General features: G+C 45.7%; 1 protein-coding gene across 5 annotated transcripts in view; it reads left to right on the forward strand.

Moving 5' to 3' along the window:
- NTRK3 (neurotrophic receptor tyrosine kinase 3) overlaps nucleotides 1-16,847 on the forward strand; it is a 178,902-nt gene that overhangs the window by 17,772 nt on the left and 144,283 nt on the right. For all 5 annotated transcript variants that reach the window (XM_090149021.1, XM_031587747.2, XM_031587749.2 and 2 more), the window contains exons 2-3: nucleotides 7,598-7,672; nucleotides 8,566-8,637. In XM_090149021.1, coding sequence (XP_090005147.1) covers nucleotides 7,598-7,672; nucleotides 8,566-8,637 — 147 coding nt within the window. The remainder of the gene's footprint in view (nucleotides 1-7,597; nucleotides 7,673-8,565; nucleotides 8,638-16,847) is intronic.

Genomic DNA, 16,847 nt, shown 5'->3' on the forward strand with positions numbered 1-16,847 from the left:
AGAAGAGAAGTGTCCGCTGCATGGCCCCAGAGCATGTCGCTAAATTTAAACAGGGTTTGGGATGAAGCTGATGTGGATGTAAAAGCTGCCAAATTTAGACTCCTGTAGAGCTTGTGCTTTTAGGAAGCGTGCCTGTGGGTTTGGGGGGGGTGTGCAGCAGAGAGCAGAGCTGGGAGTGGCAGTGGGTCTGGATGGAAGGGGACAACCACAGAGCTCTGCGCAGGAGAGGATGCTCTGTGGCACTGCTTGTGCCAAGGATTGCTCCTGCCAGGTTGAATGTGGTGATCACACACCTGGGCTCCATTCCCTTCATTTGCTGATGTGTATGGGCACTATGCTCTCTAGGAGAGGCATGAAGCTGGAGCAGGGTTTGGCAACTCTTCATGACTTTATTTGTATATTCTTAATTTCTGAACAGCCACAGACCTGTTCAGAGGTGGGAGTGTGAGAGAATCTCACCTCTCACCTCTGGTTTGAAGCTGCAAGGAGGGTTTAATAAGGCAGAATATGATTATGAATAAGGCTGATTTTGCTGCTTTCTCTATAGAATGCTGTTTGATCTTTAAAGGCCACAAAATACTCCATGCTTCCAGATCTTGCAGCATGTGAGATCCCATGGGTAAAAGCATCCTTTCCTTTGACCTGGAAGGTGCACAGGGAACCAGCTGCTGCACAAAGGGGAGTCTACTTGGTCTCCTGCACCCCATAAAGCTAAGGATGCTCTCTCATCTCAAGGTTTGTGCTCGCTGTAAGATACCTGGAGGAATGGTCTCTCTCCCCTTGGATTGCCCTCTTGTCCCAGATGGCTGTGGTGCAATTGGGCATGCTTGTTTGTGATTGCAGTCATTAACAGGAGGTTAATGAGGTTCTTCAGCATTATGGGGATCTGGGACATCTCACTTCTTGAGCACTAGCTGAGATGTAACAGTGATGAGAGATTAAGGAGGATGTTTGTTGAAGGCAGTAGCTTTGCTGTCCCACTTGCACCTATTTCTTCCTTTCTAAAAGCAGGTAGCTGGGCATAACTCTTCCTGTGCTGAAAAACCTTGGATGTAGTATGAGATAATGGGAACATACTGCTTCCCACGTTCTGCAGCAATCTGTCCATTCTGGATCTGGGCAGCCTGCTGTCCTTCAGTGATGCTGAAACATTGTCCCTGCTAGGGATTTTGTCTGCTCCTTAAGTCACCAGCCAGAGCTGGGCGTGGGTGTGGAGGCTCCCTTGGGATCACAAAATATCCCAAATGGGAAGGGACCCATAAGGATCATTGAGCCCAACTTGAGGTAGGAAGGGAGGGCTTTTTTCTTCTGCCCAGCCCTTCTGGAAGAGCTCAGTTTGGTCTGTTGGGTTGGATGCCCAAGCTGACAACGGTTGGACCCACAGGAGGGTGACTGAGAGCATCTTCCCCAGCAATATGTACCCTATGTGGCCCTGGCAAGAGGAGCAGATCTGCTAGCACAAAGGGAGCTGTGTCACAGTGATGTGTTTTATGATCATTACCTTGACGAATTGCAATTACACTGTGGGGTTACGCTAATAATTAATTCTACAAAGCTGGATTTGCTTGCATCCCCACCCTTTCTCTCACTGACCTCAAATTATCCTTAATGATGTAAAGTTATCTGCTGTTGGGTGACTTTTCCATGTGCACTTGGGAAGGGGAAGCCCACGCTTCAAATAGGGAAAATATTGCCCTCATAAGTCTTCATTCAGCTGCACTTGCCTTTAATGCTCAGTTACCAATTCAATTTTATAACTTCCATATTGAGGGAATCAAGTCCTTCATGCCTCTGGTTATTAAATGTATGTGATAAGTGCCTTATAATACTGTGAAAAATGGCTGATTTCTTTATGGCTTCCCCAGCCCTGTGAATAAAAGGAGCTGTCAACCCCAGAGCGCAGGGTTTGCCCCAGTGGGGTGACATTAGGGACAGTGCTTTTCCAGCCTCCAGGGCTTGCTGTCTGCTCCTACACCTCTGCCTGGAGGGAGACAGGGCTCAGGAGTCAATAGGTGACTTCTCTTTGTTCTTCCTACCATCATATTCATATTTTCATGGTCTAGTGCTGGCGTGCCAAGTGGTTTGTTTATAATGCTAAACATATCAGGTAATTGAAAGCTAATGCTTCTATCTGCATGGTGAGGTGTAACGTGCCTGGATGACAAATCAATTTTCCCATTGCCCTGCAAGAGCAAGAAGTCCAATACTCTGCTTGCCTTTCCAATGTAGGCATATCCTGAATTGGTAGGGGCCCACAGAGATCACTGAGCCCAACTACAGGCTCCACACAGGACCACTAACAATTCAAACCATATTTCTGAGAGTGTTGTCCAAACCTTTTCTTCTCCCATAGCCATGTCCCTAGGAGCCCAACGTGGCACTTGTGCAGCATGGCTCTGAAGATGTGCCATCTGCTCTGTCGGATTGGAGCTGATGGCATCCTGATGGAAAGTCATCCTCCTTCAGTCTGGGCTGGATGTAGATTTGGGTAGCACACGTGTACACATGCTACATAGTACTTGGTGCTCGTCAAGTGCCTTTTTTTTAGCTATTTACCACAGCACTTGAAAAGCTGAGGGAGATTAGATAAATATTATCCTTGTCATATGAGGAGGGTGAAGGAAGGTCAGAGACATTAAGTAGCCTCAAGCTAATCACTCAGTAAATTGGCATAAGCTGCTGCTTTTCACCCCTGCCTCATTCACGTGGGATAAAATAAGCCTGGTTGTATTTAAATATTTGTGGATGTTTTCGTCTCCATTGCTGTGTTGGCCCTGGGCTGGAAGAGGAGTGCACAGGGCTGTGCAGGCTTGCTGCATGGTCTCAAGGAGGTGACACCAGCCTGTGTTGTCAAACATCTCTGGCAGCGTGATGGGAATTCCTATGGGATGGTCACTGCTCTGCTTCTAGCAACTGGTGCTGGCTGTTGGCATGTCTGGAGACCAGCTGAAAGTTAAAGCCTGCCATTGGGTGACCATATGGCCAACAAGATCTCTGGTCTGTCAGCAAAGCAGGGGAAAAGCCACTGGCTTCACACAATGCCTGGGAGCTGTGGGGCTGGCAAAGAGGGCTTTGTGCTGTTATAAGTGGAGGCTGAGATAGGATGCAGGACCGACCTAAAGATAGCTTTTGTATGGGTAACTTTAGATCTGTAACTAATTTCCTAAGCCAAGAGACTGCTTTGTGGTGAGAGGTTAATATGGTGGTGTTTCACTGGGAATAGCACAGTGTTGGAGGTGAAGTGCTGGCTAAAGGAGAAAAGGTGGTGAAATACATTGGAAGGGGTTGCTTACAGGTGAAGTTGGCTCCTGCCTTCATGAAGGCATTGGCTCAAAAGGCAGGAGCTGGTGTGTGGGCTTTGCTGCTGGCTCAGTTCAGGGGCTGTGGGGCACAGAGGGGAAGGGTCAGAAACAAATCCAAGAAAGTCTGTAGTGCACGTATGGGAGTTACGTGGGCTTTTGCTGTCAGCTAGGAAGTCATGTTAGTTGGGAATGACCTGGTGGGTAGAAGTGCTTGGTGCAGGTCCTGGATTACAGGTGAGGACAAATGCTGGTAAGACTGTGATAAGGATGCTATGATCTTGGGCTGAGAGCCAAGGCATTGTGAGTACCAGTGGGGAGCTGCCTCTGTAAACGGAGTCCTCCTGGAGACTGCTGCATGCTTCTGGTCACCCTTGAAGATAAGAAGGACTTAAATAGGTCAATGGAGAAAGTGGAGCAGTCTTCTATTACAGTGACTATCATAGTAGTACTTATTGTGAAGGTCACTGAAGATCCAGTTGTATGCTGGGTCTGAAGCCAGAAGTGAACCAACCTTGGCACCAAGGCTCTGTCTGAGAATGTATCTGCATCACTTCTGTGTCTTGAGTTTATATCTCTTAAGGCGTTTGGTTCAATTTGCCTTGCTTTTCACTGCATGGTGCAGACATGCTGCCTTAGGAAAACTGACCTTGTGTAATTTATAAATGATTGCTGGGTGGGTTCTGACTTCCTTGTAAAGGAAGGAGTAAATAGCAGGAAAGGAAAAAAGCTGTTTAAGCAAGGATAATTTTGACCCAAGACAAAATAAATATGAAATGCTTGCGTGTGTGTGTTGTAAGAAATGAGAAGAGCAGGGTTCCAGTGCAGCATTTCAGTACAAATTTGGAAGAAAAACCCCAGCTACTCCTAAACAGGACAGTTTGGTCTGTAAATGGCAGCTTTACATTCAGGGAGACCTGGATGTGACCAGGACCTGCCTAATAGACACGAGGGAGAGAAGGAAGGGAGTATTTAAAACAAATAACCCTTTTTCCCTTTGCTTCCCCCTCCAGAAAGTTTGTTAGTGATTCACCTCATGTGGTCTTGATATTAAAGCTGGAAATGAGTCTAGGTGGATGTGTATATGGTGCACAGTTCAGGATTTGTGGAGTATGGTGTTATTCTTGAAGCTATTGCATCTCGCAGAAGAGCAGCTTACCTTAGTAATAACTGAGGGATGCCACAGGAATATATATTTAGAGGAGTTTGTAGGGAGGAGGGAGTAACCCATGGGTTGTAACTCATACCTAAAAGTCTGATTGCAGAGAACAGGGTAGGGCTGGGAGTTGTCACATCTGTTTTTGGTGTGAGCCCTGCAGATGTGTTCCTGCCAGGTTAATGATCTGAGGCAGAGAGGAAGGGAAAGGTTCCATTTTGGGTTGAAATGGGAAAGATGTGGTCTTTCAAGGGCAAGCAAAGCCATGGAAGGAAAAGAGGAGGAACTAACTTGAGAGGCTGAAGGACGTGAAGAGGGACTGAAGTTTTAGGAATGAAGTTTCTTTGGTTGGTTTGCTTTCCTGTGCAACTGCTGCCAATTCTGCAATCGCAGCTTGACTCCTTGAACTTTCAGAGTAAGATGCATTTCTGTTTATTTTGTGCTGGCTGGATTTGCCTGAATCCACTTCTTAAAGGTTACGCTACTCTTTCAAAAGCTATAGGGAACAAAAGAAAATGGATTTCTGGGTGTATCTTTGGGGTGCCTGTCAACAAAATCTGATTTGCCACTTTGAGGAGCTCGGGAGTGACTCCTGCAAGTCGAAAAAAGTGTGTGTGTGTGTATATATGAAAACAACTTTCTGGGGCCCCTTGTGAAGGGAAGTATCTGTGTAGCTACAAGGATTCAAATTTGCTTGCTGAACTGTGCACCTAATTCAAGATGATGCTATCACCCTCTGTTGCACTCTATGTAAAACAGCTGCTGTGTCATGGGATTATTCTATATGTGTGTATTTATTTCCACCTCCCTTGTCACTCCCTATATGGGTGTTGTGTGTGTATGTTAAATAACAAACCAAAGCATATTTGGCTCAGGAAAATCCTGGGCTGCCTTTAGGAGGCTGGAGCATGGATTCTGGAGGTTTCTTTACAGCTTGGTACAATGTCACTTCTGGAGGGATTGAACTGCTCAGAGGGCAATAGCCATTCTGTCCAGTGCAGGTCTGTACTGGCATTATGGCTCTCTTCATCCACTTCCATAGTTATAGTGCAGCATTTTGTAGACAGAATGAGAGATTTTTTTTTTCCATTTTGAGTCCAGAGCAGGCCAAGATGTTTGTAGTTCTGTCAGATTTACAGCTCTCACCAAGACCCCCAGTCACCAGCAAGCCTGTGTGTGTCATTGGGTACAAGCCCAGGTCTCTTCCTACCTCTCATATGGTGCATGTGGCTTTGAGTGTCAGGTCAAAAATAACCTTGACTATTTTATTTTAGCAACCACAATCAATAAAACAAGAGCCAATCTGGCTGCCACCTCCTTCCCAGCTGCGGTTGCTCCATAGCTCCTGGCTCAGGACTGCTCCATCTCTGCCCTTTATCAGTGCTCAGATGCTATAGCTCCAGCATGCCCTAGTGGTAAACCCAAGTCATCCCCTTCCTGCCTCCTTCTTTTTCTTGGAGCAGCCTCTCCTTTGGGTTGTAGGAGTTGTTTGTAGCCCTGAAAAGGCAAGTACCCAGGAATACATTCCTGCAGTCTTGTGCCCTAGTATGTGAAATTTTCATAGATTAGAATAGAATGGCTTGAGCTGGAAGGAACCTTTAAAGATCATTAAGCTCCAACCCCCTGCCATGGTCTGGCTGTTCCTCACCAGCTCAGGCTACCAAGGGCCCCATCCAACCTGGCCTTGAGCACCTCCAGGGATGGGACACTTACAGAGGTGACTCTTTTGGGTCTTTGCTCCTCTTGGATTTGGATGGTAATAGCAGAGAAACATGTTCAGCGTTTAGGTTTAATCCAGAATTTGGATGTTTACATTTCTTTATCTGGATGGTATTAGGGATGTAATTTAAGTCCAGATTCTGTTGTGCTTGTTCATCTATTCTTGTGCAAATGCTTCTCCAGCACTCACTATGTTTTGAGAAGGAATGTATGACCTCTGTGACTGCTCCAGGAGTGGCTGAAGGGTCCCTATTCCCCTTAATCATCTTCTGTTCCACCACATGAGGTCCTATACTCAGGAGTGATAGTTCTTAGCATTGGCCCATCACCCCAACCCTCCATAACATGGAAATGTTTCTCTGCCCAGAGCTGAGCACAGAGCCAATGATGGCATCGGGGCAACTGTGAGTTTGGGTTCATGCACTCCTGAACTTGGAGGCTGCACTTCTTTTATGCCTTGTCTAAGGGAACTGGACAGATGATTTATGTCCTCTGAGATTACTCTGATAGAGGACCACATTTACCTGCTCTGCAGCAGGGGTCTCTTGGAAATGTGCTTTCTGTTGGAAGGAATATGAGTTTGGTCTGAGGGAAAGCCTTGACTCACCAAGGACTATCTGGCTGGTGAAAACCAAGCTTCCTCCCAGCTGCACAGCATTGCACCTTGTTAGGGGCCTGTGGCCATGCTGCTGCCAGCATCACTCCTGTGCTGCTGATAATAGGGGACCCTGTCCTTTGGGGCTGTTGATCTGTCACCTTCCCCCAGCTCTAATATTTACTGAGTAACAATCCCATGGTGACAGATCTATTTCTGTTTTCGTTCTCCATAACATACCTGCTAGAGTGCCCCAGGCGACAGAGGAATTTATAATAAAGGCATGGTTTCCAAACTGAGTTTGGCACTCTGCTGCCAGCAGTGCTTCCAGCTAGCAAGGACCAGCACCCTGTTCGTCCACTATAGTAAGAGAATGGATAAATATTTGGCTGTTTCTTTCCTTCCCCTTTCAGGCCCCATATTTTTGTTGAGAGGTTTTATTTTCTTTCATCCGTTTTGGGTGGCATTGTTTCACTGATGTGCATGGAGAGAAGTAATGACTTTACCAATAGTGTACAATGGATCGGTTGCATTTCCTACGCTGAAAATTGTGGGTAAAACCATGTTGTTGGTGGTGTTTTTTTCCCCTGGAGTGCAGGGAACACAGAGTAAAAAGCAGCATGGGAAGCTGCTTATTTTGGCAGCACGATGCATACCACATGTATCTGGGGATATGTCTGCTGAAGCCAGAGTACATTCAATTTCCAGACCTTCTGCACGTTGAAGGTTTGGGCGATAGCAAAGGTGAATGTGATGCAGTGTGCTGCCCTCTGAACGGGCAGAGCCATCTGGATGTGCCATAGCTGAGCCTTTCCTTCTCTTTCACAGACACATAGAGAACTGGAAGAACTTGCAGACGCTGAATGCTGTAGACATGGAGCTGTACACAGGACTCCAGAGGCTGTGAGTATGTCTTGCATGTCGGGGAGAAGTGGTGCACTGGGCAGTCCCTTGATTGCTAAGCAAATGGTTCCCTCTGTCTCTGCGCTGTGGCATTTGGAGCCTATTTAAGCTGCTGGCTCTGCAGTGTTTTGTTATGAAACTTCACAAAATGGAGATGAAGTGCTTTCTGGTCTTTACTGGATCTGGGAGAAGGAAGATTGCTAGCTCCTGACAGCTCTGTCAACACACATCAGCCCTGACCTCTCCTCTCCCCCGCTGTTCTGGTGCTGGGCTTGTGCATTGTTCTGACTCATTTCAGTCCCACAATGTGAATTTCCAGCTGTCTCTGCCAATCCTTCAATGCTGGGCTGTTGGTTCTCATTTAGTTTGGTTGTTGTCGTGGTAGTGCTGCACAATAAGGAAATGGCATCTCCCTGTGCAGCCTTCCTGGTTTCAGAAGAGCTTGACCTTGTGCATCACAGAGAAACTGAGGCCCTTTGGCTGAAAGTAGTTTTCTTGATGCTTAGGAAGGCTGGGCACCCGTGTAACTGAACCCCAACAAACTGCATGCTCAACACCCATCTTGCATGCGGACTGATGCAGTTCTCATCTTGTCAAAGCAAACAGTAAAGGGGCATACTGTTGTTTGCAGCCCAGCAGCTGCTCTGTGCTGAGCCTGTGCTGCTATGCGTCAGCTGAAGCTGAAAAGCCTGATTTCCTCTGCATTTGAGGAGGTTGTCTGGGGCTGAGGCTGTCTGGGGTGAGATGTCCCTCCTTAGGGACTGGAGGGCTCCCAGCATACTTGCTGTGGCACTGCTGCTCCCAGTATTGGGCATTGTCTCTGGTGCTTAGCACAAGGCTTTAGAGTGGTCTTCAACATCGACTTCATTGCTGCCCTTTCATTCTCTTTCCAGGACAATCAGGAACTCAGGACTACGAAATATCCAACCTCGCGCCTTTGCGAAGAACCCTCACCTGCGCTACATGTGAGTGCAGCCAGCTGCTGACAGTGTCCCCTCTGCTCCCTCAGCAAGGCTTTGGTCATAGAGCGTGGCACGAGGGAGGAGGGGGATGCTGAAGGGGAAAGGGTTGAGAAGTGGCCATCTCGTTACGCAAATCCTGAGGCACGTGGCTGTCAGCTCTTCTAATGAGTGGCTTTGTGAGCTGGCCTATTGGTGGGTGTGGGATAGGGCTGGTGTAGTGGTGCTGTGGGGTAGTGTGTGAGAGCTCAGCTCCCTGGGCATCATTAGTCATCAGGTATGGTATCCCAAGGAGTTTCCCTATGCTTGAGGCCAAGGGATTTCTTCACTGGGTATCTATTCACCTTCCCAAGGCATTGAACAAAAGCTGGAGTACTGTTAAAGTTATGCAAGGTGTTCATGGGCTTGCAATATCCAGTCAAAGCAACTGTGTCCAAGATAAAGCCTTCTTGGCTCTGGCGCAGATTAAAAGAACAAAAAAGAAAGTTGGTGAGAAGTGCACAGCTTTGCATTTGAGCTGGGTGGAGAGCATCCCTGTGTTTTAGAAACTAATGCCAGTAGCTTTTTCTATGGGGAAAAATGGCCGTAGAGCACAGCCATTTGACTCTGTGGGTACATGTGGCCATTAATATGGAATGCTACTGGTGGAGGGAGATAGATACAACCTGCAGAGCTGAATATATTTGTCTTTTGATGTATGCTCAGAGATTATTTGAACTGAAAACCCCAGAAGCTTCCTTTTTGGAAAACCAGTTACAGTTGCTAAGTGACGGTAAAGTACTTCCTAAATAGGAGATGTGCAGTACCAAAGGGCATGAATAGTTAAGGACATTATGAACAAACATGAGGCCTTTCTGAGTTTTAAAAGTGCCTATCTTGTTATAATATAACCTCCTTAACACTGACCACAGGGATTTCCCTGATTTTTGTGATTTATTATTTTGATTTGTAGCATTTGTTTTGTATTTTGTGTAGTTGTTTGTTACTGGGAAATGTTCTTTCTGAAATACCTCCCAACTGATTTTTTTCTAATGTAGTTTGTCAACTGTGCTCTTGCAGTTTATTCATTTTTATCTGCTACATACATAGCATTGGATTCCTGATGACATTAGTTTGGTTATCATAGGAGTGTAGAAGGAAATATGCTCATTTTGAATCTGAGTGTGCCATTAACGTGTACACACAAAATTGTTACTGCTTTTTTAGAAAACATTTTTTTTCTCTTTTGAGATTACTTTTGAGATGGGGAGAAAAAACCCCAATGTATCCATCTTGTGTCAAAAGCTGAGGTTGGTATGTTGTGATGAAATATGTGTTTGTTTACTGCTCAGGCCATGTAAGATTGATCGTGTTCTTAATGTCTTTCTTTCCTTGCTGTTTGAAGCTCGAGGCAAGGAAGTGCATTATTTGGTTGGTGTTTGCTGGTGGGATTTGATGCTGTTGAGCACACCCAGAATGTGTCCCAGTGATGTGTCCCTGGTGTGTGAATACTCTCAATGTGGCTGCTCCTGGTGGCAGATTCTCATCCCCAGGGATGCAGAGCTGAGTCTTGCAGGGAAATCTGCTTCCTTGAACTCTTACATCACGGTGCTGGCTTCTTTCTCCTGGGATTGTCCAGCTCTGGCATAAGAGCATGAATGCTGCCCAGGCTTACAGATACCCAGTGCCAATTGGGTTCCACTGTGTGCCCATAGAGCTATGCCAGCACATCAGAGCATCTTCTCGGCTGCTGCTTCTTGGAGAGCTCAGCTTGCTGAGAGCCTGACATTTTCTGAAGCCCCTACACATAGGTGCCAGGGATAAAAGGATTAATGAAAATATCACTCTGCTGTGAGTCTTGGACTGCTTTAAGTAAGTACAGTAGCTGACAAGAGCGAGGGATACCATCCCAATTCCCTCATTGCAGAGCTGGCAGCAGCTGAATGTTTTGCAGGACGGTGGACTTAAGGCTCATGGGTGAGCTGTGTGGTTCTGCTCCTCCTCTGCTGGGTGTTTGGATGATTGCAGGTGGAGCTGAGATACAGACTGCACATCTCTAACAAACATCATAGAGACTTCACAGCCTGAATAAGGATGACCCTTGGCTGGACCTTGTGGGGTGCTGCAAGCTGGATCTGAAAAGCAGCAGGCATTTTTCCACATGAAGTTTGTATATAAATGAGACTCGATTGCTTTTTTTTTTTCCCCCATCCCTCCCTCTTCTGGGTTGAATCCCAGCCTCACTCTGAAGTGACTTTTTCCCAATGTCTTTCATCAAGGCTTCCTCATCTTGGATGGACCAGATAGCTCTGCCTTCTCCTATCAGCTTCTATTTCTGGCTGCTTCTTACTGCATGTGCTTGTCTTCAGATCCCAGCTGTGCAATCATAAGCAGATCACTTAGCTGTAATTGCAGGAGTTCAGGTTTGTAGGGGTTTAAAAGAATGGTTCTGGATGAGATTTGGTGTGTTCGTTTAAATTCCATCCCCTTCCATGTTGTAGATCTTTGGCCATTGATTTGTTCTAAAAGTAGTACTGTCCCTGTGTTGAAGAGGATGTATCTAAGTCTGATCTAAACTCAGTGTCATCCTGAGTCTTTCTGCATGCTTACTCTTGGAAGTCTTTTTTATTTCTGTGCAAAGTTGTGCTGGCAGGTTCCTGCTCCCATTTCTGTGCAGCTTTCACTGTCCCTTGGCTAATAGGGAAATGGTTGTGGAGATCACCACATGTGGCATGTGAGAAGCTGCAGGTATAGGTTGTGGAAAATCTTTGTCCTGACTGCTCAGATCTGTGTAAATTGGGGTAGTAGACTGTGGAAACATTTAGTGATGACACAAAACCTCAGTCTTAGGCTTGACATCCACAGGAAGGCTTTAGGATGATATGGTGCCTAAACTTGAGACACATAAACCATCTGAATGCATATTTATTATGTCACTGTGTGTAGAAAAGCTGATTGAGGAAAATGTCTTTTGTGCTTTTTACCATGCCTGTTCTTCTCTTGGTAATATTGGAATGCTCTGGCCAATTTAATTCAACTTTATGAAAAAGATCCCCGTGACTTGTTTCCTATCTCTGTCATGAAAATAGTCAGAGAAACAGTGCAGAGAGGTGGTTGTAGTGCCCTGTAGGAAGGAATGCAACATGGTCACAATTCTTATTTAGGTACTGAGAAGTCACCAGGAAAACCCAGCACTGGGATCAGTGCTCAGGAGAGGACAAGACCTGATTGCTTCCAGGCAATGTGTCCAGCCTGCTGCTCACAGCTGGGTGGTAGAACTATGCATGTGGGAGAGGAGAGTTCCAGCAGGTTGTGCCTAGGGCTAGACAAATTGACTTCTGCGGTGTCTGAGTCTCCTGTACTGGGAAACAGGTACTTAAGAGACTGTAATTCCCTCTAAATGTTTTCCTGAGCAGCTGCATACTGGGCCAGCCAGTCAGGAGGCACTGTGTTTGCAGAGGGTAATTGTGCGCACCTTATTTATTGTGGAGGAAAGAAAACAAATTAAGGCTGTGTAATTATAGAGACAGGCACACTTTTAAATAAGGCTTAAGTAGTCAGATTTCTATTTAGAAAATTAATAATTGCCATTTCTGCCTGCGTTTAGAGGCTCTTCTTAAAGTGTCTTCTGGATGTTTATATGTGCTCTAAATGGGTTTGTGGGCTGGCTGAGACACAGCTCCTATCAAAGAGCTCTATCAGCACTGCCTGCCAGAGCAAGCAGGGATGGGGTTAGGATGAACCTTTTTCCTCTATTTTTCACCCAAGCACCTTAAGGATGGAGTCTTTGGGAAAAGCCACAATGGGCTTCAGGAATACTTTGACTGCAACTGGTTTTTGAGTACCGTATGGGCAGGCCACTTTCTATTCTACATGATTTTTATATCTGTGTGATCCTATCAGTGTTTTTGCTATAAAATTGAGGTTTGAGGATAAACTGGCGAGTGCTGTATGGATCTCCTCTGACTGGTGAAGTATGAGCTGGCTGATGAATGGGACTGTTCCTATAGGTAAACCCACAGAGTGGTTAACCTCCAGTACCCTAAGATCTGTGCTCTTGGTTGTATAGCCTGGAGGGTGGAGTTGGCTTGGGTGCCCTGTTGGGCTCCTGACATTTGTGTGGCATCACTGTTCATTGCAGGGGATTTGGATTACATGGCCTTTAAAGGTCCCTTCCAACTCAAGTGATTCTATGGTGCCATGTGAACTGGTACTCTGGTGTTGGAAGAAGTCTGCAGCTTTGACATGGGAGTTCCCAGAGGCACGTTGTGGCTTTAGTCTTTGACAAGAAACTGGGCTGTGCCACCTGAAAACTGAGATAGCCAAGGAACTCAGAGTTGGTGAGATTGTGTGCCCTTGTCTGGGTGAGGAGCTTAAGATTTGGCTTATTAGCTTGTAGTAGCAATGGTAATGGGAGGATAGTTGGACTAGATGATCTTGCAGGTCATTTCCAGCCTTGTGATTCTATGATTCTTTTCAGTGCTGTTTTGGGACAGCACTTGAAGCCCTTCAGCAGCTGAGGCTTGCATATTACAAGGGCTGAGGGCAACAGCTTTGCAAGGCTGGCAAGGTTCACCTTCTTTGCTCTGTGCATCTGGAAGATTGATCAAGATCTTATAATAAAGAAAGAAATAAATAAAATATCAGACTTTGAATTACTTCAAGTATAGCATTGGTCTCTCAGTCATGGCTTGAGGGTTGTTTTCCTGTCCTTTGTGTTTAATGATCTATTGCCTTGCTCTAAAAGAGCCGCTTGTGTATATAAGGCAGAGTTAAACGTTCTCTTTTGCTCTCCTCCTGTAAACAGCTCCACGCCCTGTGTCTGCCTGCAGTCCCTTGCTTGATCCTGGATGTGCTATTACCCTTTCTCTTCCTGATGATTTCTCCACGTTTTGTCCTTTCATCGCTACACTGCTCTCATATCCATCTTGGCAGCCTCCTCCTAATCCAAACTGTCATGTGTTAATTGCTTATGTTTTCCTTTCTGTACTCCTGAGCTAGTGCAGTCTGACAAGTCCTGTGCAGAAGCTGGGGCACAGCAGACGAGAGCTCTTAGCTCACTGAGTATGAAGTAATGTGTTTAACTAAACCATCTCCTTGGTAATTTGATGTGTTTTATTTTGCATTTGCAAAGGGCTAAATGGAGTTGAATTTTAGCATGACTATAGGACAAAAAAAAATAATATGAGAGAAATTAAATAGTCTTTCACTTCCATTAGGTGAACGTTCCTTCGTTATTTCTAATCAAGCAGGCAGTTTGGGTACAATTTAATTCACACTTGTATTGTAAAGAAGTTACCACCCCACCACCTTCTAACAGTGAGCCTCCGTGCTGTGATTTACTTAGGAGGCATTTTCCCCTGTGTCTCCCTAGTTGTTCTGTAAAATGATGGGCACACTTAGAGCGCAGTCACCAAAATAAACAGCAGCAATGTCTCCTTCTCCATAAACTTTCCTGCTCTGACTTTCTATCTGTTCTGTTCCCTGGATGCCAGTGCAGAGCAGGTCCTTGCTGATATGCTAACTGACAGCAGTGGTTTGGTGGGATGTTTATTCCCAGTCCTTACCTCAGCTGACAGACAAGCAGCTAACTGCAGCTGTTTGTTTTCCTTCAGCAGCAAAGGTGGGTTCTGTGTTTTCACAGCCATCGTGAGCAAGGCTAAAGGAGATTCCGGTTTCCTACAGGACTGTGGCTTTCCTTTAGGCTGGGTCAAAATCATTTGACTTGTATGTGGAGGGCTGGGTGTAGGATTTCTGACCGCAGGCTGCTTCACTCAGCTCAAGAGAAGGTTTTTTTGTATTATGATAAGAGGTGGAGCAGTGATTTTATGCACTGTGTACTCCAATGGGGCCTGAGACAGAAACTTTCTAACTCGAGCACTTTGCACCTTGGAGCAAGACCTGTTCTGCCTTGATTCCCCACCTGAAAACCTGGAACAACAACACTTGTTTTCTCTCCTTTTATTTGATTTATTTGCAGTATAACTCCTGGTATGGTTTCTAGTGATATTTGGCATTGAATTGTGGGATGTGGTTGCAATGTAAGATGAGCTGTAATAATATTATCACAAATATTTGTTGCCTGCTCAGATTCTTATGTCATGCCTGTTCCTTTAGTACCTGGATTCTAGCATGGCTTTCTCCCTTACTTTGAAATGTTGAGATGTTTCTAGCTGCACTGAGTGACTGTGGTGTTTTATTTTGTTTTCTGAAGGTTGATCAATTGTTTTTTGGAATATTTGTGAAAGAGGCAACTGCTGCTCTTTTCCAGAGCAACAGCTGCCTTTCCAGTCTCGTTTTTCCCTTTTCTTAATAAACAAAAACTGGGAGTGCTTGTTCTCTGTAATATGTAGTCCTTGATGCAACGACAATGACCTCAAATATCTTGTGAGCTGCCCTTCAAAGTGAGGCCTAATATCAGGTCCTGTCCTGAAGATGTTGTGTAGCTGGTTAAAACTCACTGTATCTTTCAGCTTCTCAGAAGAGAACACCAGCAGCACAGAATGACCTGATTCCAGGAGATAGGGGACTGACTGTGATCAGGTTTTGTTTCCAGGCTCTTGGGATCTCTTCAAAATGGAGATATTCCAGAAACATCCTCTGACTGTTCCTTTCAGTTGCTCCCCAAAACCTGTGGCTCAGTTGATTGGTTGTGATATGTTTCTTGTCCACCTGTGCCAGTGTAAGAGCTGCTGCACAGGGAGAAGGAACTTCCCAGATGGGACCTGGGAGATGGAAGCCTCATGGAAAGCGGCTGGGAGAGTGAGCACAGTGGGATGAGTGAAAGTGACTATATGTATTATGTCACCTTTTTCTTGATATTGGTTTATTAACAGTACAGGTCCAGGGATGATTTTCCCTTTTTTTGATGTACAGGCAGTAAGTACCAGGGCAGAAAAATAGAAACGTTCAAATCATATGTTATTTGAGTAATAAGACACGTCAGGGCAGGAATGATGAGATATTAATCCACGATAGTGTGTGACTAGGCAATAATTTAAATGTCATGAGTTAAGCAGTTGTGTGTTTTATTAGAATTATAAAATTTTATTAGGAAAACGTAGGGGAGGAGGGGAAAGTTTCTCACCAAAACTCCATTTCTATTAGGATGAAATTTGAATTATCAGATGCAAGATACTGAGATGTTTATAAGGCTGCGAATAGGAGGAACACGAGGTGTTTGTTTTCGAGGTGCTGTGGGTGATCGGAGGGGACGGGTCCGATCATCAGACTGAATGAGGGGTGTGCCTGGTGTTCCCTTCTCCCCGCCGCTCAGCGAGTGACGCGCCGCCGTTCAGCACCACGGACAGGGCCCCACCCGGCTGCCCTGCCCGTGGCCGCGCTGCTCCTTCCCATCCTCCAGCCCAGCTCCAGCCTTTGTCCCACTGACTGAGCTTCTCAGTCTCCCAGTCTCCAGGTTTTCAGGCCTCCCTGCCTCCAACCCTCCTGTTTTCTCTGCTTGCAGCTGGGCTTTCCGGCTTCGAAGCAGCCCCAGCCACCCTGACTGCAGCACAGGCGTTTCCTGCTTGCAGCCAAGCCTCTCTACTTGTGCTGAAGCCTTGTTTTTCCTGCCTCTTGCTCACACCTGGCTGCGGGTGCAAGCTGTGTCTAGGTTTGAGTTCACCTGAGGAATGACCTGTCTGGTTTTGCTGCCAGCAGCGCTTTCAATCTTCCATCTTTCCCTCTGTATGAAGCAAATCTTCTGAGATGTCTGTTTGACAGATGCAATATAAACTTTCTGAACTGCAGTGGCTCCTGGCACTGGCTTTCTTCTGCAGCAGGAATGGAGTCATCCTGCAGCACTGCTACCCGACAGCTGTCTGTGGGTTTCTCACATGAGGAGTTTACTAGGACAACTGCCATCTGACCTAACTGTAACCACAGCTCATGGAGCTTGGTTAAATGTTTGTTGAATCCAGTTGTGCTTGTTGGTAATTGTGACTAATTTGCTGTCTTGGAATAATGAAGGAATGCCTGCTACAATTTGAAGCACTCTGAGCTTCATGGTGATTATGCTTTTCGTTTGAAAATACTCCTGACAGTCTCCAAGTTTGGAGATAAAGGGTAGAGGAAATAAACTTCTCTTTTTTTATGTACCGCATGTTTTGAGAAGAACAGGAAATATACAGCCTCTTTGTTCAGATGTTCTGTCAAAAAATTCACAGGAACTAATTGCTAAGGACAAAACGTGTTTCTGCTTCTGGTGTGGTTATGAGTGAGGATTGCAGTAAGCAGGA

This window comes from Phasianus colchicus, chromosome 12 (assembly GCF_987193195.1).
Source record: "Phasianus colchicus chromosome 12, bPhaCol1.hap1.1, whole genome shotgun sequence".
Lineage (NCBI taxonomy): Eukaryota > Metazoa > Chordata > Aves > Galliformes > Phasianidae > Phasianus > Phasianus colchicus.